Genomic DNA, 20,827 nt, shown 5'->3' with positions numbered 1-20,827 from the left:
ACGGTTCCTCGCAGAATGGGCGAATGGCGAGCTAATTAACAAACTTGCGCGCCTCAAACTGAACAGCCGACAAGGTCAAGAGGTGTCGGACGTCAGTAGCCGGAGACACGCGATGCCAGCACGAAATAACACTCCCACTCGGTGGTCTTAATGAAGAATGCATGGGGAGGTCTGTGAACTATGGTCTTTGTTCAACTTTGTTACTCAATTACCTGATGGGGTATTGTGACTTCTGTTGGGGTAATTATTCTAAGGAAAATTATGGATTTTCTCGCTTGGCGGGTGATGTTGTTTAGACTTTGTTATAACTCAGATAACATATTATTAAACTGGCTGGCGGGTCGTCTCAAGTATGTGATGGAGCCATATCCTATTTTCTGAATACAAACAGATTCAAGTCACTGATTGCTCAAAAGAAAGAAACAGCTTTGAAGAACAGGAGAGTTTCTGATGGTAAGCGGAAGAAATGCAGTCTAAGGCACAATTGAAGGTATGTGGTGGTGCGAGCACTTAGAAATGCAAATTCAATAACGGTGTGAATAATCAATACATATACTCACACGCATTCTACAGAAAGCCAGTGGAAAAATTGTGAAGCGGCATTGAAACACTCCTCGCAGCATCAATACCACTGATTAGCATCCAGTCTTTTAAGCTTCCGATCAATACTTCTTCACTGAAATAAAGAATAGGGAGGAGAAACTGCAGCATTTCTGAACTGGAATTAGAACCACTACACATATCCTGAGTTTTAAAAAGCTTGTTTTTCTTGGTGCCACTCTCAGCCTATTGGGTCTGAGCCACACATTGATGAAGAGCGTTTCTCAGCCGAGGCCTGGAACCGGCTGCGCCCAGTGTTTCTGTCGGCTCTCGCATCCGTCTGCTGGTCTGTCATGTGAAAAGGTCAACCTGGTTTCTCCACCTCTCAAAGTGAGGAAATAAATAACACGTACCCAGAGGTTTCTGCACATGTCAAAGACGTTAAGTGCAATAACTAAAGCCTCTTTCATACAAACGGTTCTGTATTCCACCTCAGTGCTCTCTATAGGAGGAATGGGGGGGGGGCCTTGTTGTTGCTCGGGAATTATCCGGCAGCCGAGGCCGTCACAGGAGGAATTGATATGTGCGGGACATGGAACACCGACATGCCAAAGTCAAAGTGGCAACATTATGCCATCGTTGTTTGGCTCAGTGTAAACAATCTAAGTAGACGTCATAATTAGTCTTCTTAATATCTGAGACATTGTGGGGTTGTGGTATAAAAGGGCTTGAAAAATGCAGGGATTTAAATATTTTTTAGTTATGGACTTTGTGCACAGATGGAAGCCAAATCATCTTGATCGCCTCCTGGTGGCTGGCTGCAGTGCAGGTCATAAACCCACCCTCCTCCGGATTGACAGATATATATTAAAAGACTTAGCAGTAGGTGACAAAAAGTTAGAGATGCTTTAGCAACTTTCAACAAATTTGCAATGGCTACCAAAAAAAACAAATTGCCTCTTCTTAAACTGAGTCAACAAGCAGCATGTGTTGAACTTTTGCAAGCAATTCTCTCAGCCTTCAAACCAATTTTAGAAGTGTGACTTTTACATAACAAACTCAGGAAAGAAACAAGATGAGGGGCTAACAAAATTCACGACCAAATTCTAACCATTGCCAAGCATGTTCCTGCCCCTCCGAGGGTCTTTAAACGTGAGATAAGAACTGTGTCAGTATCCAGTAATATTTACCAGAGCCACTGTGGGAGCAGTAATTTCTCTCATTGCCGATATTTGACTCTCTGAGACAAGTGGGCTAAACGAAGGGGGTGAAAGCGAGTGTGGGAGTTGTGAGAGAGAAAAAAAAAAAATCAAGATAATGAGATCAAGAAGGAAATTACAAAGAGCAAGAGGAATATGCACAGGGCATTAGGAAACTGAGGGAGTGTGATACAGCGGCAGTAGGAATGAGGCTCAGGAAGGAGGAAAAGAAGGAGAAGAGGAAATGGAAGCAACAAGCAAGACGTGAGAGAAATGGCAGAGGGGAGGGAGGTGTGGACGAGGGGGCCTTTCCTATTGATACAATCGGTCAGGAAATAATAACACCAGTGAGTGAATAAGAAAACCTCATTTCACGTAATGAGTATTCTAATCAAGAGATTACATTATCTCACATCACGGGGACAGAGGGGGGGAGGGGAGTGAGTCCCTGTAACTGGGTGCTGGCAACGGTTGCATGCTGGGGAATGGCTTAATGCCTTCTGTGACCCCACTGCTAGAACAGAGCTATCATAGCACATGCCTATGCACATTCACGAACTTTGAGATACACACACACACACACACACGTGCACCCATACACTCCAGTATTAATGCATTCAAGCCTGCCAGCCGATGAAGAGTGTGAAGGCGAGCCAAAACTGCGATAGCTTGAAGTAAACAGGCTATAAATTTAAACCGGGCAGCAAACGCTCTGTCATTTTATTTATGTAAAAATGTTTATGTTTATGTTAATGCAGATTTCGCTATCGATCACCGTAAAGGAGATGAGGTTAGCTGAGAAAATGTGTTTCCTCTACTTTCCCACGCTAGAGAGTTCCTAGCGAGCATCTAAGTCGTATAGAAAAGCATAAAAGGAAGGCAGAAGCTCATCCTCTATAAGAACATTCAGCTCTCAGGCAAGTTAAAGTGTTGTTATACACGTGAGGCAGGCTTCAGAAAGATGTCATAAATTTAAATTACACGCGTCGCAGTGAAGGAGCACCGGAGAGAGCGCCGATTTCTCCATTATCAACACACACAGGGAGACAGACACTCACACACGCTTTGACAGCAACGACTGCCGCATATTTTCCTTCGAGATCCGCCATAGGTCAGCCCAACAGCTGCTCAGCCCCTCCACCAATCACGCAGGGGCAAGGAGCGGGAACCCCGCATAAATACACACCAATTAAAGAACCGAAAATTAATCTGAGCAATCAAGCCTCGCCTGTCTCCTTCCCTTGCTGCTCCTAGCTGACAGATTGAATGCCATCCATCACACCGCAGCCGGCTCCGCCACTGATTAATTTACTGTAGGAGAGGGCGAACTAAATCAATGTTTTAAGAAACCGGAGGAATCAAGGATGAGCAAATGTCCATGGCGGGGAATGAAAAATAAATGCCTGGGGCTGTGACTGATAGGGTGGGCAACGCAAACATCCCAGAGTTCACCAATGAAAACTAACTTGATACCAGGTCGAGTGCCACAATATGAAACCCATACCATTAGGAGCGATGGTAAACAGAATGGAAACTAGAAGAAGACAATAATACATTCAAATAGATTTATAGGTTCTTGCTCGACACGGCAAACCCTGCATTGCATTACCCAGTTTCTTCAGACACATTTCTAACATTTGATTTCCATTTAATCTGCATAGAATTGATGTTTACAGCTTCATATTTATTCTGATGCTTGAATAGTGTGTGGCTTTTGTCATTTTCATGTGCATACAGGTACCTGCCAGTCAAACTAAGTACGTATATGTCTGTATATCAATGGTCTGGGGATGTTATAACTATCACTGCTGTTGAATACTGACCTGCAGCACCGTCTGGATCTTGGCAGAGACGTCCGCCTGCTCGTACAGCTTGATACCCTCTTTCTGGGCCCCCCCCGGGCAGTGCACCGCGATGTGCTGCAGCTGGGCCAGCACCACGCTGTGCGCCTGAGCCACAGCCTTGAACTTATCGAACAAGAGCTCCAGCAGCTCCAGCAGCAGCCTGCAGAGGGAGGCAGAGAGAGCAGAACGAGAGCAGGAGTGAGTGAGGGAAGGGTTCGGAGGAGAGAGGGGATGGAGAGAAGTTATGAGAAATGAGTCTTGGTAATATTTAAAAGAAATATTAAGAATTCTGACAATAAAAAGAATTCTGAAATACAACATTTGTTATATAAGCTATTTTACATCGTCTTTTCTTTCCCTAAGCTCTGAGAAACCCCAACCAGCAGTGAATTCACTCAACACTTCATTAATAAAGAAAATAAACTGGCCTTGAGCCTCCACAGAATTCTGCTTCTATTTGAATATTAGAAGGAAGGGAAAATTTGTCTCAGCGCGAGGTGATATACTGCTGCTGCCAGCCAGCACACCAATTAACGAGTTTTTTTTTCATAACGCCAACAATGACAATAAATATCTGCACAGAACTTCGACAGTTAATGGCCACGTTCTCCAGGTTTGTCTCACCTCCTCACGCATGGAATCCATAATGTACAATGTACTGCACTCATGTATGTTAAGACATTATTGTGTATCTCAGCTGCTGCTTAGATTTCCATTTACCTATTCAATGCCACCTGATGAATGTGCCCTGAAGCAATCTTGTTAATTATTCCTATGAAAACATTGAATGTGTTCAAATTCAAGGTAAATAAGGTGCAATTAAAAAGTAAAACTACGCATAAACAGCAAAAAAAACTGCCTTTTACAGTGAAGCATATTTATGTAACATTGCAACATATTTGGGGAAAAGCTTTCACTGCCCAATGTATCTTAGCTTTTAATCAATTTGACCATGTCTTTTCTTTTATTCTAATCTAACCATTGCTTTAACACGGTTTTAAGTCTTTATTGCTCTAACATCCTTTGCTGTTTTAAAATGCTGTGTTTTAAGGTTTTTGTTTTAACCATCTTTTTAATGTAAACCACCTTGAGATGCATTTTATGAAATGAGAAGTGCAATATAAATGAAGTATATTATTATTTGTCTTATCATCAATCCAACAAATTACTTGAGGTAAAGCTGAATAAATAAAAAGAAATTGCCATTCATCAGAAAAGGAGCAGGGTGACAGAAAAAATAATCATTAATGGGAACTTTTCACAAATATTTCACCTGCGGTAATAAAACACAGCACCTGGGCTGGCTAATGTAAAAACAGTGCGATGGCCCAAACCCGGACCCAAACAGAACAAGCAGCTATACTCTCATTAGCTCTAAATGGCTCAGGCTGAAGAAGAGAGCGCAGCCAAAACCAAACTGACCTTCCACTTGATCTGAGTGCTAGGCTGTGGATTGGAAACTCACAGTTGCCTCGTCTCAATTGTGCTTTCATACAGACTCTGCCTTAGCTGCTTTCCGCACAAGGACAAAGCTTTCAAAGTAAAGAGGGAACACAGGTTATATTAGCCGAGTCTGAATGAGAACCCAGTGCGCCCATGCCAGTGAGTGCCCACTTTATTTTAGTGGAGATATTAGGAGTTAATATAAATACAGTTAAACTCTCTGACACTCTTTCAGTGCACTCATCTGACATTTCATTCAGGTTCAGATTAATTGGCAGTAAGTGAAACCTTGCTTTTAATTTGATAAATGTCAAGAGATTAAAGTTCATAAAAATATTGGCTATTGGATAATGGACCCTACTGGGGAACTTGAACCGTCATGTGATTTAAAAACATATACTGATATATTCTTGTAAAAATGACAATGCAAGCCAGCTCCTCATATTTCCCAGTCAGATCTAACTGGATCTTTCCTGAACCTCATAATCAGTTTTTCTGCTGATTTAATTAGAACTAGAAATCATTCAGATGAGCCCATACCTCCACCAGGGGCCTCCATCTCGCAGGGTTAAAGAAAGTGATAATAAATTACTGGAACCTCCCCTTTGTCCTGATCTGTGCCAAAATGCATTACCATACAGCAGCTATAAAAAGCCTACACCCCCAATGAAACCACATTTAAATGCAATAAATCAAATTCGAACCAAATTGCAAACACTCATAGATGTCAGTCCCCTAAATATGCCTGTTTTTTTATCAAATCAAGATCCATGCATTATTCAGTGGGAAATGGGTGAAGGTGAAAATATAAGATACAAATACCTTGTGTAACAATGTTATTAAATGATATAGAAAATCCTGCAATCCTGATGACAAACAAATAAAACCAATGGAGAGGGGTGGAAACAAAAATGTAAAAGTCTGAGTTTGGTGCCCAATTATTACATGACTCAAAACAGACCTGTTGTACAGAAACACAAAAGCTTTGACTGCCTAGAACAAATCCTCTATTATGTGCACTCAAAAGCACCCGAGCCAAAACCTTGTTAATCCCAAGTCAATACAAATTACCGGCAATTTGAATATTTCAAGAAAAGTAGGCACGCCGAAAGTTTTGGGAAGCGGCCAAGGTTTCCCAGGGAAGGTATAAGGATAATGTGGAGAAGAGATGGATGGATGTTTCACTAGGGGGACATTTTGGTTGGCTGTCTGTCACTACACCAGCAGCAGCAGTGAGTAAATGTTATTAATGGGGAGTATAAAGCAGGCACAAATCACTATGAGTTATAACTCGGTGAATGGGAGATGTTCATGTGACGAAGAGAGGAGCCGTGAGAGCGGCGGCAGGTGAAGGCATCTCTCCCTCCTCCTGCCTCATGTGTAAACATGAAGGACTGACGTGAAAAAGGACACACGGTGGACGGCAACTTTTAGAAATGCACGAACGACACACAATCCCGTGCATGAAACTCACAGCTCTGACCTCGTCACCTCTTCTGTTGATCAATCTCTAAATGCACCACATCTCCTACCCCTCACACACTCATTGCACTCCCACCGGAGGTCTTCCTAATCCATAGTGTCTATTCTTTAAGACCTCACTTCTCATTTCCCCTCAGGATCGAAGCGGACACCCGCACGGCTGATGGAGGGACAGCGGGGGGGGCACACACGTGGAAGTACAGAGCAAACCCCTGACTTACATCTGTGTGTTTCATTTTGGGAGGACGGGGATAGTGTCCCCATTTTCATTAGGTTGGTCATCAGTCACAGATAATTAAATTACTATAAATAGGGCTCTACAGAGTGTTTAAAGTAGAGTTGAAGTATTAAATGTGCAAAGTCATCCTGCTGTCACACACAAATGTACACAGACTGGGATCACATTCATACAAATTAGCCCCTCGGATTTTTACTAGTGACCATTGGAGTGAAAAGGCAGAGAAACACAGGACATAAGAGACAAGCAATCACTCTTCAGATCTTTGGATTAAAAACACGTTCCCTTTTATTCTAATGTCCTTTGGTCATTCGAGCATTGCTCCACTTTTAAATCAGCTCCTTCTTTCTATCTGAGGGATTCAAATTTGATTCAGAAGCTCCTACATATATATATAAAAAACAGAACAGAGGACCGAGGCTCTGTTTTTGAAATGCAAAAATGGGAAAGGAATGTGAGTTCAACAAGTTCTGATTTGATGTAAATTAAAATGAACTACTCAAAGATCAGTGTCGCATGCTAATAACGCCGCTGCGTGGAGTGGGAACCTGTGTGGAGTATCTTTATGAAAGATCTAGTGAAAGGAGGTGGAAATGAAAAGGCACTTTCAATGTGGCTGATCACGGGCGAGGTGTATGAGAACATAAAGCTCCAGCAGCAAGCCAGACCACTGCATGTGCTGTAAAGTGCTTAAGTGTTGCCTGCTAGTCTGCAGTGCTATAAAATATAGTGTGCAATAATGCAAGACCATTGTTCTCTACAAGTGGTACATCGGTTGGAGTTTCCAAAGCAACAAGCCTCGACTTTAAATTGAAGTGAACATAGGCAGATCTAGGTGTGCGTGTATCCAAATACAAACACGTCTAAGTGTTCCCACAAATGCAATTCAGCGCGCTCTGATACAAATGCGGAGTTAAGCGCTCACATACGCAAACTTAAAACAATCCGTGAGGAGCGGCGCTGGGAAGGAGCTACGCGGTGGCCTATTACGCTGAGGTCAGATGAGATTCAGCAGGCAACAGGAGAGGGGAAGGCAGACGAGGCCGGAGAGAACATCCCTGACAGAAAACAAGACGTTCCTCTTAAATGGTTCAGGATCAGTGGACTGAGACCTGTGCTTCCCAACTCTGTGCTCTGTGCCGTGTGTGTGTGCGTGTGAGAGTCTGCAGGAGTCGACGTGAGCGCTTTTAAAATGTTAGCGGCTCGCTAAGGCAGGTGTGAAATTGTTTGTGTATGTTTGGGTGTGTTTAACCATGACTTGTGTGAGGTTTAAAGCAGCAGAGGATCTGTTTTCATGGTCTGAGGCAGGCGTGTCCCCGGTCTTAGCCTTTGCTGTGTTTCACACCTGGTTGCGGTCTGACGATCAACACCCAGGGAACGCATTCAAAACATGTTCTCTGCTGCCTTCACTGTCAGTTCCTAATGCAAAAGACCCACTGCATGTAACAGCCAGAGCGACTAAAGACTGATCCGATCCACATTAGTGAAGAGCAAGAGTGAAGTTGGGAAGCCTTTTGTTCATCCAACCTGGTTTATCTGCTGTGAAGATTTATTACTGTTCACGTGTGGTTTATATTTAAGTTTGAATGATTTACTTAACAGAGTTCTGTTAAACATCAACACAATCTTCAGACCAGAGTTTAAAAAATAAAAGCTCTGCAATTCAGCTCAATATAAAGCATTACAGCAACAAAAAGCAGGTTTAGCTTTTACTTTGAAGACAAATTGCCAAGCAGGAAGTAATATTATCTATGTTGTTGCAATGACGGAGCTCAGCACCTGAACTGTGTTTCAGTCCGATATGGTGAAATAAAACAATCAAAACGATCTGGCCCAATTTTGACCACTGTTGTAGTTTATCCGAGGACGTAGAAGAAGACACGTTCAACACAGTCCAGAATTTGAAGGAGCAGTATGTAGATGAAACAATTGTAAAGTATGATTGAGAATCAGGGGAAGCAAAGGTTGGACAAATGGAGAGAGCGGCCAACGACACAGGGGAACTGATCAAGTTGGAAACACTACAACTAAAGAAGAATAAGCAAGCAAGCACGCTGCTTCAATAAAACTCCTTTGCATAGATATAATACTGCAGGGATTACAAATGACAGCTTTTATCAGCGGTAACAGCAGTAGCTGCATGCTGCTGTTTACACTGATCATTTTTGGAAACATTGCTCGCGCTTCTTATTATCTTCTGTCAGGCAAATATTATCATTTCAAAAAAGATGGTTTTCATCTTTCCACAGAATTGCTTATTGTTTCCTCTTCAGGCAATCCATTTACTCTACCCCCCTCCCTTTTCATTTCCCTCCTCATTTACTATCCATTTACTATTTGGTGATTCTCCATTTATTTTACTGATCTTTGGCAACTCACTCTTGAGGGGATCATTCTCCACTTTCAGGAAGCCATGATACTTTAATAGAGTGCCTCCTTCCTTCTCCCTATCTCCATACTTTACCTCGGCTGGCACTCCTGGGCCAGGGTTTCTCCTCTCTGATAAGCATGGTCAGCTATCTGAGTGGTGGACCTCTTGACGATCTGTTTCAGTTCAGGTTCCAGACGCTCCATTATGGCTTTGATGGTCTCTGGGACTTTCTTCAACTTGGCCAGAGCCTGAAGGAAAAAGGACATCGCAAACATTTTGTTGAAGTTACAGCACAGGTCGCTGAGGCGGTGTGACATCACTCAGGTTTTAAAAGTTATTAGAAAGAGTGAGCAGTGTTCAGTGATACTCATGTCCAGTCTGTACCTTGATGAGGATGCCCATGAACTCAGGACTGTTCTCCTCTGGATCCACTTCAGGGAGGTCGGCTTGGTTCGGCTCTCGCCCGTCCTCACGCACTAAAGAAGAAATACAAATATACATACAAAAGAAATAAACATATAAATATATAGAGGCTATATACAAGTGAAGTAATAATAAATTAATTAAATTACTTCCATTACTTCAGCACTGGACTAATATAAATGATCACTTTTAATTTAGACCTGATCTGTAGAACCCTGAAAGTGTTTGTCACCTACAAACAACGTTTTAATTAACAAAGTTTCTTTCTTTACTTATTTTACTAAGCTAACATCCTGCATCTTTCTATTTAAAACGCACACACTGGCACCTATCCTGTTACCACCCCCCTACACACCAACAGAAACACACTCCACCCCCAACTCACACTCTCGCCATATGACTTAGCCACATTAGCGGCTAAATTGAGAGTGGCAGCATGGAGTGATGCTCTAATTTCCATTAGATGGGGCCTCCCAATACCCCATCAAAGCGCGTTAAGAGAGTTAATGTTTATGGCAAGTTAATGGACTTTGGGTGTACTTCCTCTTTTCCCCATTCCGACTAGAGTTTGTGTAATAATTATGACAATTACTAGCTACAAATGAGGTGCTCTAATGCTATTAAACAAAATGGCAACGCTAGGTCGCTGATGGAAGCCGGCTGCTGTGTCGTGACCACGGTTGTTAGCGTGGCGGTGTATTGGCACTTACCGCCCGGTGGTAGCTAATTGCCACAGCTTTCTCCACATAATGTGGGTAAAAATGTGGTTTAGCTTGTTTTTTTAGGTCGGCCGGGTGGGCGAATTGAATGGATATTTATTATGTATTTGTGGTGTAATCCTGGATTTTGTGTGGGTGTTTGTGTTTTCGAGATCACGGCACGCACGGACGCGTTGTGTTGAGCTGGGTAAATAAAAAGAGGGGAAGTTAAAGGTATGTAAGTGAAAGGATGACAGAGCTAAAGAGGTAGACAGACAGAAACACAACAGCATGATTTAACAACATTAGGAAGGCAAAGAAATGTTGGCCACATTCTAAATTTTATTTTTGTCAGGAGCCAATCCGATGCTTTACGCACACTAGTTGAATAATTTAAAATGTCTGTGGACGCTGAGCGGTATGTACAGTATGATTGCCTCGTATCCACGGAGCTAAAAAATGAAACGGTGAGTCACTAATTCAGAATGCCAAGAGTGGGTGGTTTATACAAAAAAAAAGTGCCAGGCTTAAGATGAAAACTCAGAAACACTAAGGAAACACAGAGTTATTGCAGGATTAACTTTTTTCATTATCTCCTTGTTTGCCTTCCTCTGTGCTGTGCCTGGAGGGAATGCGGCGGCTGGCGCTATACGGCCGAGCGAGAATTCACACATTCCCCAGTAAAATTATAGTCTGCATTATCCGCCTCTGTTAGAAGCGCTGGTTACTGGTTTGAGTGTAATGAATGCTTTTCCCCTGCTGTGATGACAGAGATGCTGGGTGACTAATGGTACAGCTAGGGGGGGCGAGATGATTATAATTTTAGTGTGGGAAACATATACTATGATCATAGTTGAAGATGTTATGACATATACTGCGAGGGAAGAAGTCTGGGTGCATGTATGCCTGTGTGCAAAGTTGAATATGTGTGTAAGTGCAATGAGGCATCAGTGGTAGGTTGTCTGTTTGCTGTGTGAATCCAGTAATGGTGCGTATGTATGTGTGTGCCAGAGAGAGAATACACATCCATAATGACATGCAAATGGTTGTAAGACAAAGTGATGCTAATGCCTTCATTATCACCGAGAATATCCGCAGAGTGAAAATAACATTGCTCACTGAAATCCACACACTTTTTGTATCCATAGAGACCGACAACACAACTGTATTGGTATGTTTATCTCTTTCGTTATCTTATGTATGGCGTTTTAATGGAGAGCTAACTTCATAAGCTATTGTCTTTGATGAAAAATTCCCCTTAAGATGCTTTCAGACATCCGCAGCGGAGTTAGTAAGTTACGTTCTGCCCCTGCCTCAGCTGAACCCTACGCAGAATTCTGTGTTGTGTGAAAGCATCAGAGCGGAGAATCTCCTGCTGCATCCTTCGTGTGTGAAAGACAAACTCTGGACCCAATTGTGCGGACATTCTCTGGAGGTCACGTCTGAAAACGGCTACGTTAACTGCAAAGCCAGCACCAATTTCTGTCCATTACGGTTTCTTCCATCTCACATCTAAAATGATCGAAAGTCCGTACCACTGCTGGATCCTGGGGTGCTGAACTGCGAGGAATCCAAAAGCTTGCGGGGGGTGGACAGACTGCTGACATCCAACACGGGCATCGGGGATGTGTCTTTGGCAGCAGACCTGGGAAGGAAAACAAAATAAGTGAACTTAATACATATCATGTTTTGTGTCTTGTACAAATCCTGATATTGCAATAGCAAGGGAAGTTGCTCCAGAACGCTGGAGTAATAGCTTTTTATACACACATGTTGTATTCACTAACAGAAACACACCCACTAACCTGCCCTTCCCTAACAAAAACAATCTACTGTTATAAAAAAAAAAAAAAAATCTGGGTGGGATTGCTGCTGCTTTCCAATGAGCCATTTATCAAGGCTTAAGCTCGAGGTGGAAGCAATCCAGGTCCTTTAAGTTGGGGCGGTATAAACACAGTGGGCCTGCTAAGTGAGTGGGGTGTATGGAGGCTGGCTTGTTGTTAGAGGCGACCCAATCCAGGGAGGCCAGGACCTGTCACTGGCTGACCCTCAGTAATAAATCATACCTCACCAACCCACCGCCACCATAATTACTGCACCACACAAACACACACACACATAGAAACACATCTGTACAAGTGAAAAAAAACACTTAAGCCGAATGTTTTACAAAGAACACAAGAGCATCAACAGTGTGTTTAAAGCCATTGTGCCACATTATGCCCAATAAGTTACACAGCCGCTTCATGAAACTGAGAAACTGGCTGATGGGTCACGGAGGAGGTTATTCTGCTAGTGGCTACAAAACCTTCTTCATTGTTTGACGCATCACGAGTGTCACACGGAATCCACGGATGCTACATTCGGTTGTCTTATTTATTTACTGCCAGTAATTGGAAAGCCAACATTGGCTCCTGGTCTTCTAACAACAGTTTGTTCCCTAAAAAAACAGAAACTAACATTATCACATCGTGTGTGTGTTTGTCAGATTTTTTTACAAAAGCAAATATCATGACTCCGAGTTCCACTTTCTTATTCCCTGTGAGCGAATAAGTAATGTCTGTGTCTTTCCAGCAAATGATTCAGGGTGTTTTGGTCGGTTTCTTTGCAACTTTAGAACACAGAGTACAAACAGGAAGAAGTCGAGCAACAAGTGAGACAGGGTCTAATTGTTTTTGTCAGTAATTGGCTTGGTTTCCATACAGTAAATAACTAGCAAGTTGCACTTAGTTGTCCCGACTGTGGAACAACTTATAATGAAGGCACATCTATACAGTCTTTGAAGGCAGCGTTTCTGCTGACTACATAACAGGCAAACAATAAAAGTTTTTTTTTTATTCTTCAGACACAAACACAAATTGACCAAAACATATATTTTATATAACAAGCAATGACTTTTTTTCAACTCAACAGTAGGAAAATTAAATGAAATGTGCTGTATGTTTGTGGAGCCATAAAAGCATAGCTGCAGCTTTACTGAGGCTATAAGGGATGTTTATATAAGACATGAAAATCCTCGTCCCAACTTACAGTACCCTACAGTTAGACTGTAAAGTCAGTTTATGACCAACAGTCGTGGTTCTGTGCCTGGACAAACACAGAAGCAATAATAAAACACTGATCACATATTATATGACTTACAAACAAGTAAAAGAGATTTTGATGATACTGAGAGAACAACAACAACATATTAAAACTCAAATATAAGGTACTGCTTCTTACCCTGGGAGGCGAGCAGCATTCTTGTCCTTGTTCCTGAGTCCCAGGCGACTTGTGGACTTGATGTAGAGGTGTCGGTGCAGCTCATCGATGAGCACAATGTGGATGTTGAGCTTCTTGCTGTGGAGCTCCAACCGCAGATCTCCGAGCCCCTCCACCTGCAGCAAGGGCCCCTCCAAGGACTCCACGGCGGTCACCTGCATATATAATATCATAGTTTGGTTTCATTGTGTCTGGTCTGATCACTTTGACAACCGGTATACGCTGAAACAGCTGAAGGAAAAACTAACTGAATGATGAAAGTCTGCTTTGCTTCGCTTTCTAGGCAATTTGCCTTGAGAGCCAACACAAAAAATCCATGTCAATAGAGGGAGACAATACTTGACAATGGGGGACATATCAGATACCTGAACAAGTGATACCCCACTGTATGGCAGGCAGCTAAATGTAACTCATATTGTGGCTATTTTACATAAAAAAACCTCCAGAGCAGTAAAAGAAACTTAATAATAATAAATCATTAATTAACACAAACAACATCTACTTAAATACTATGACTGTTCTACCTGCTACGATAACAGGGTAACATTGAGTCGTCCTTCGTTGATACTACTACAAAACTCCACATTATAAAAATCAACCATCTAACGAAACAAAACACTGAAGTTCACCCGGAAATTGAAAGTCTCGTCCCTCTTCTCTGTGGCCGCTTCTCTCCGCTGTGTGGGATGCATCTGACCACGCTAACCAAACAGCACAACAATCCTACTTTCCCACTCAACTTTTTCCTTCAACACGAGCAATGGTGAAGCAACGCTCCGTGTTTACGAGATGAACAACAACAGCGACACTCATTACAACCTAAACAAATGTACGGGCAAATTTATTTATGCGATTCATCTAATTTAATTTAATTCATCGAATCTTATCATTTTATCTTCATTCAACCTACAAATAAAACATGAATAAACACCAAAGAAACTGCTCTAAAGTCGGCTCACCCACTCCTGAGTCACGCTCTTTATTTTCTCCAAATTCACCCAGCCGCCCCCCCACCCTCGCCACTCCCTCCTTTCCCTCTTTTCTCGGGTTTCATTAGCAGGAGCAGCAGCGGTTGCAGATTGTTTGCAATTAATAAATCCTCACGCCATAAAATAAAATGCGCCTGTCTGTATGTGTATATTTATGTGTATGAATGTGCTTTTCTGGGTGTATTTCAGGAGCACTAATGGCCAGATGATAGCGCTGCGCAGGATATTTGCACGACCGGCCAGGGCAGGCCGGGGGGGGAATGGGTAATGGGGGGAAATGGGTAGTGGAGGGAGGGGTTGGGAGGGCGCGGGTCAAGTGTGTGTTGATGCAAAGGAGAGTCACATTAGTGACAAGATGAGCTAATGCGCTGCGTGATCAGCCCCTTTGGTTTAATAGAATAACTTGGCATGACTCTAAGGATTTGCGTATTCGGTGTGTGTGTCTATGTATGATTACATGTGTGTGATCGTATGACTGTAAATCATTTAACACTTATGTGTCTGTGTGTGGGGGGGCTAGCTCATTACAATTGGGCTGTGATGAGAGAGGAAGGCAGGCTAACATCGTTAGGGGGCCAGGCTTGTCGGTGTAATGAGGTATATGAAGCCTCGACTGAATTTGCTTGGGGAGAATTGGAGATAAGGATAATGAGGAGAGGAGAGGAGAGGAGAGGAGAGGAGAGGAGAGGAGAGGAGAGGAGAGGAGAGGAGAGGAGAGGAGAGGAGAGGAGAGGAGAGGAGAGGAGAGGAGAGGAGTTGTTCCAGGGACAAAAGCCGGTCTTATTTTTAACCAACCCCATGGGTTTTAAACTGCCATTCAATAGCAGAGATCACAGTCTTACTTCTATACCCACTGCTCTCTGAGAGTATAGACTTTGCGATTTTGAGTCTGTCCCAGCTGAAAGATGACCAATAAGAAATAAATCTGATGTTTTCTTGTGGGCTTTGTGGCTCTTAAACGCTGGTTTCGCTTCACACTGTGGGAGAGAAGATCAAAGATGTGACTGCTGCTGCTACAACATACGTCTCCTCACCAACAAATAGGAATGCAGCAGTAAATGCCGCACTGAATAACTGGTGCCACAACAGCCACGTTCTGGTCGACATTCGCTTCAAAACACATAAATACCACTATACTGCAAGGGCTCGACTCCTGCTGGTTCCCTTGTCTACCCCTACTGCAGCAGAAGCATAGACAGATGGAACATGCATTTCCCTGCATAGTAGCCAACGATTAAGTACGTGTTATCATCAAACAGTCTACATACAACAAACTTGATGTTCATTAAATCCATGTCGCACGGTGAGGCCTTCAATGCACATGTGAGACAGCTGAAGTCTCACAGTGTGCATGGACCATTAAAGACAAGCTTCACATAAACACAAGCCCAGACAACGATATGGAGAGCAAGCGACAGAAAAATGAAAATCTCACAGATGAATGCTATAATGAGTGACAGCATGATGGGAATGAACACATCAGTGATTCTATGACAAGTGAGGCAGGCAGTATGATGTTGCCACAGAGAGAAGCAGACACTACACAATATAATTCAATAGAAAAGAAATGCCCTAGCTTTCAGATTTTTGAAAAGTTGATGCTCTGGTTTTTACTTTGCCTATTTAAAAACAATGAAACTAATTAAATGACAAGCAAATATTTTCAGTGTGTATCAGCATCTGAGACAAATGTGTGTCTTGTGGGTTACCAGCCAGAATGAACCACCATAATTTATTTTAGCTCACAATGTATCTTTATAACTTCATATCTTAAGTATTAGAAATCAATGTGTAATGGTTAGTGGAGTCAAACATACACAAATGATGGTATTTCAAGGATGTTATTTTGCCTTTTTATAAAGACTAATAGGATAATCTACTCGGGCGGAAGCTTAGGTTATTTAAACTGGACTTTTCATACATAATTTATTCATGAAACTGCTTGTCACCAAAGCAAAAGGTAGAACGAAAGCATCCAACAGCGTTTTGATAGGTACGGGCACAAAAAAATGGGCTTTTAAGTCTGTTTACGAAAATGCTCCATCCACAACACAGAGGCGTAGCGTCGGACTGACTTTGAACCTTCCACGTACTTTCTAAACACACTGAAGGGGCTGAGCACAGGTTGAATGAAGTTCCACTTTTTTCTATGCCCACACAGACGATTTTTCATGGTCGTTAGGACACAGCATCATCCCTCTTTCTTTCCCTCATCCTCCGATAACCCCATTCGAGCAAAGTAATTATTACCAGAGTCTGGGGGAAGATGTGTAGGAGGGACAGAGGAAGGGAGAGAGGGAAAGGGAAGGAACAGAGAGACCACAGTGTTTGGTCGTTTAGTCCTCCAGCTCCCCTGCCGAGCGGACTGCAAAACACACATCAAAAGGAGAAGTGTACACGCATGCATCCACACCTGCAGTGCCCTTAGATGCTGCTTGCTTGAAGTAAAAGAGTTCCACACACTAGACTGTTGGAGACTCAAATGGGATTCTTTAAAAAGGATGAAAGGCACCAAACTAGAAATAAATCTAAGCAGCAGGACTTCATAAACACAGGTGGTTATGTATGTGTGCCGCATACAATTGGTCTCGAAGCACCTTATCAGTTTTGCCTCACTATATGCTGAGTGTCAATAAGTTTCCCACAACAAGACAACTTTCCTCAATTTTGTTTACCGTGCATACCATCCAACCATACACTCAAAACAACAATCTATTAGTTTGTCATTCTCTGTCTGACTGGAATAATATACACATAAAGACAGGATGCTTCTGTACAACCAATCCTCTGCCAATCAGTCTACTCACCAGCATATCTGTGGCATGAAGGTAGTGTTTGCTCGCCATGTAGGTCTCCAGCCGCTGAGGCACCTGCTTGATACTTTCAATTTCATCCAGCAGCTGGAGGACATGCTTGTGCTCGATGCCTTCGATCCACAGCTTCCTCAGCTCGTCCCTTTTGCAGTGAAGAAGCATCTTGCAGGAGAGGAGGTTCTCCTTCACCTGCAGGACAGAGAGAGTAGAAGTCATGACACTAAGCCTGGTCCTGAGGCACAGTTTAGATACTGCACTACTTCAAAATCAAAGCATTTTGGAGGTGTGGCTCAAACTGTTACAGATAAGTAAGGCAATGTTTATGACTATAAAAGTTATTTTGAGATTTTAGGTTCATTTTAAATTTGTTCTATGATGTATATTTATATTTGCATTGGAAATTTTTGTTATAATCTGGCTACCAAATACATGCAGACTGCAAAGATTAATCTCATGAGTTGACAGTTTAGTAAGATCCATAACATTTACAGTTTACAGCCTAAAAGTTGATTTTCTTCGATTTTCTGGGCTCAGTATCAGCAAAGTAAGAAGAATTTTCTGACAAAGACTAATGGGAGACACCAAACTACCTAATAACAAACAATATTTCAACTTAATTACCTTGCCAAATTAATCAATATTTACTCAGTGTAGGGTATCTGAATTGTAAGTTAAGTAGAGAAGATAAGTTATTGATCATATTCCTTAAAAACTTTTTATAAACAATGGTGTGAGACACAGGTGTTTTCACTGGATGGTTGAACCTTTAAAAAGGAAATGAAACATGCTTGAGGTTTCTCACACACATTTTTCAGCTAAGACATTTTGACAAGGCACAAAGATGTAAATTGATGATGGTTGAATTCCACTGAGCTGCATTGATTTCAAGATCCAGGTATTGTGACTGCTAGTTTACCGTCACAGCCTTTTCGGAATCTTAATTATTGTTCATGTTATTTCAACACCTGTGCTTTTCCTACTATGACAAGCCAATTATCTGTATAAGCCATATATGCAATTATATCATAATTTAAATCACCGGTGAACAAGCACTCTTGACAGTTTTGACCTTCTGAGAAAAAGCATTGCGAAACCAGATGTCTTTTTTTTGCTAAATCTGTGTTGGTTTGCTTTTGAAAGGGGGCGAGCGTCTGACCTTTTTTAATAATGTTAGCAAGGGCGAGAGAGAAAATTAGGTTGAGCTGTGCATTCTTCAAATTTTTCAATCCGCAGTTTTCTTCTTGGGTGAAAAGGATTTGTGTTAATCAAATAAGTAGTTCAGTCTTGTCGAACCAAGAAGTTAAGAGACACTTTTAATGAATGAAGAGATAAAGGTAAATTGTGAGAAGAAGTACTTTTCTCAACCCTTCTGGTTCATTTGAGCGAGGGTCCATGTTTTGAATACATCTCTGCTCTCTACCTGTTTGATCTTGTTGCGGGAGCCGGTGATGCGCTCTGTGATGCTCTGGTAGGTCCTGATGGCCGTGGTGAGCTCGGCGTAATGCTGAACGATCAGCTCATCCAGATCCTTGTCGCACGTCTCAAAGGCTTCTTCCAGACGCCCCTTCTCCGTCTCCCTGTCCTCCACATCATCGCTGCTGGACAGAGTCCTGCATCAGAGGGGAGGAGGATGAGAAGAAGAAGTGGGAATTGATCTAATAACTAAGTAAACATGATATACCTGGATGGGGCATCAATTACAAGAGGAGTTTTAGATAAGTAGGAGGTTATATAAAGCACTTCATGAGTTCAGTTTAAGGTAGATGATATTGGAGTGAAAGTTCAAGACTTTGGTGCAGGTAGCATGACAACATGAATAGCTACAATCATGCAATAACAAATGGATGTAAGAGCAACATTATCTTGATGCTCCAAGATGCAAATCCAAGGTTAAAATTTAAAAAAATTTGATGCTCCCAGAAAGTTTTCTTATATAATTTGATGTTAATGAGACAATTTATTTGATGATATATAAAAGGACCTATTGAAGCAGCTCTACTTAGGAAACCGTGGACACCCAACGATGACGGACAATATAAAGATAAAAAGACGCAGCGACCTTTCAATACAACATATACAAGATAAGATTAGTTAAAATAGCAATCTTGAATAGGAAGTTTGGATTGTATCCTTTTCATGTGCACTTTCCTTTGCATAAGTTCAGGCAGCCATTCAGGATCAGTGACTTTGACAGAACATAGGGATCTGCAGTGATGAATAGATCCATTTCCGGATTTAATCAACAAAACAAACACAAATCCAAATTAAAATAGCTTTTTTGCAGCTGTTGCTAAGCGACCCCTCCCAAATCCTTGAGTTTATAAATTAACGAACAGTAAATATGCTACTTCAATAGGACACAGCTCATGACCAAGCGATATTTAACACTTCTCCTTCTATCTAATGTGTAAGTAAAGCTACTGTTATCTTAGCCGACATGAAATAACGGGATCAAACACTAAACGTGCTTTAATTCCTCTCATTTACTTGACAGGACAGGAAGGAGGTAGCTAACTTGTAGCATAGGAGCTAGCTGTCATTTAATCTCTGTGTCTAAATGCTACTGCACTGTAATGGCTGCCCGACATGTCGCAGCCATGTTCCCTGAATGAGAAGAAAGCAAAGCTCACCTTATGACAGAGATGAGGAGACCGGAGGGGTCTTTGTTTTTGCTCACAGCACTCCTGTACCTCCCTGTGTCAGCTGCCATCTTTACTCCAGCTGCGGCACCCAAACAGGAAGTGAGCGGCGCGAGGTTGCACCGCGGAACTCTGGGAGTTGTGGTTTTGAGCTGAGGAGCGTCCCTCTGCAGCAGTGGGCGTCAAAGTGTAAATACACTGTTATAGAGAAAAGATAATAGATCCAGGGGAAATTGTTATTATTTACTAAGCAATTTAACTTAAGACTTGCATATAATTGAATGACAAGGTTGTATGTGTAGGATATGGTTGAGCCATTTTGCCACGCCCCTTGAAAATTCCTCCAGAATACGTAAATTTTCACCACTTTAAAATTTTCTGCAAATTTTGGTAAGAATTTGAGCATTTCAAAGCCCTCAAAAAGCCAATTCATTTGCCTGAATAAAAATAATAATCCTTACAATTTCAATGTCTGTCCGTGCCTGTTAGTGCTCGGGCCCTAATTAGAGGCAGTGACAGACTGCATGTTGGATATTTGCCTTTTGGTGGAGGAAGATGTACTCAAACCTAAAATTGAACACGTACAAACCAGTAGAAGTTCTTTGTTAAACAATAGAAAAAACTAAAATTTCTAGGACTGCAAAGCAGCACTGAGCGGGCCCGACGACACAATAATGACTGAGGAAATATTGACACATAGACCTGTTCAGGCTTGGACTCTGATCATGAGACAGAAGTTTGGTGATGAGAGGACAATGCACAGTGGAGTTATGACAACATCATCTCCTTTAGTGAAGGATGAACCTTCACCGTACCTCAATGTTTACAAGGTTTGAGAAATGTCCCAGTTCTGAGAGAGAGAAAGAAAGAGAGACGTCACATTTTGC

The 20,827-nt window shown here is 42.1% G+C and overlaps 1 protein-coding gene across 1 annotated transcript in view; it reads right to left on the bottom strand.

Annotated features, from left to right (window-relative positions):
- The window catches only part of exoc4 (exocyst complex component 4), a 107,004-nt gene extending 86,993 nt beyond the window's left edge, over positions 1-20,011 (bottom strand). The window contains exons 1-8 of the mRNA XM_061077403.1: positions 19,932-20,011; positions 18,722-18,911; positions 17,296-17,490; positions 13,461-13,654; positions 11,774-11,883; positions 9,502-9,593; positions 9,211-9,365; positions 3,563-3,743 (exon numbers count right to left, since the gene is read on the bottom strand). Coding sequence (XP_060933386.1) covers positions 3,563-3,743; positions 9,211-9,365; positions 9,502-9,593; positions 11,774-11,883; positions 13,461-13,654; positions 17,296-17,490; positions 18,722-18,911; positions 19,932-20,011 — 1,197 coding nt within the window. The remainder of the gene's footprint in view (positions 1-3,562; positions 3,744-9,210; positions 9,366-9,501; positions 9,594-11,773; positions 11,884-13,460; positions 13,655-17,295; positions 17,491-18,721; positions 18,912-19,931) is intronic.
- Positions 20,012-20,827: the final 816 nt, after the last annotated feature.

Source organism: Limanda limanda, chromosome 1 (assembly GCF_963576545.1).
Source record: "Limanda limanda chromosome 1, fLimLim1.1, whole genome shotgun sequence".
NCBI lineage: Eukaryota > Metazoa > Chordata > Actinopteri > Pleuronectiformes > Pleuronectidae > Limanda > Limanda limanda.
Note: the sequence above shows the minus strand (reverse complement) of the source record. Positions and strands in the feature narration are given on the sequence as shown.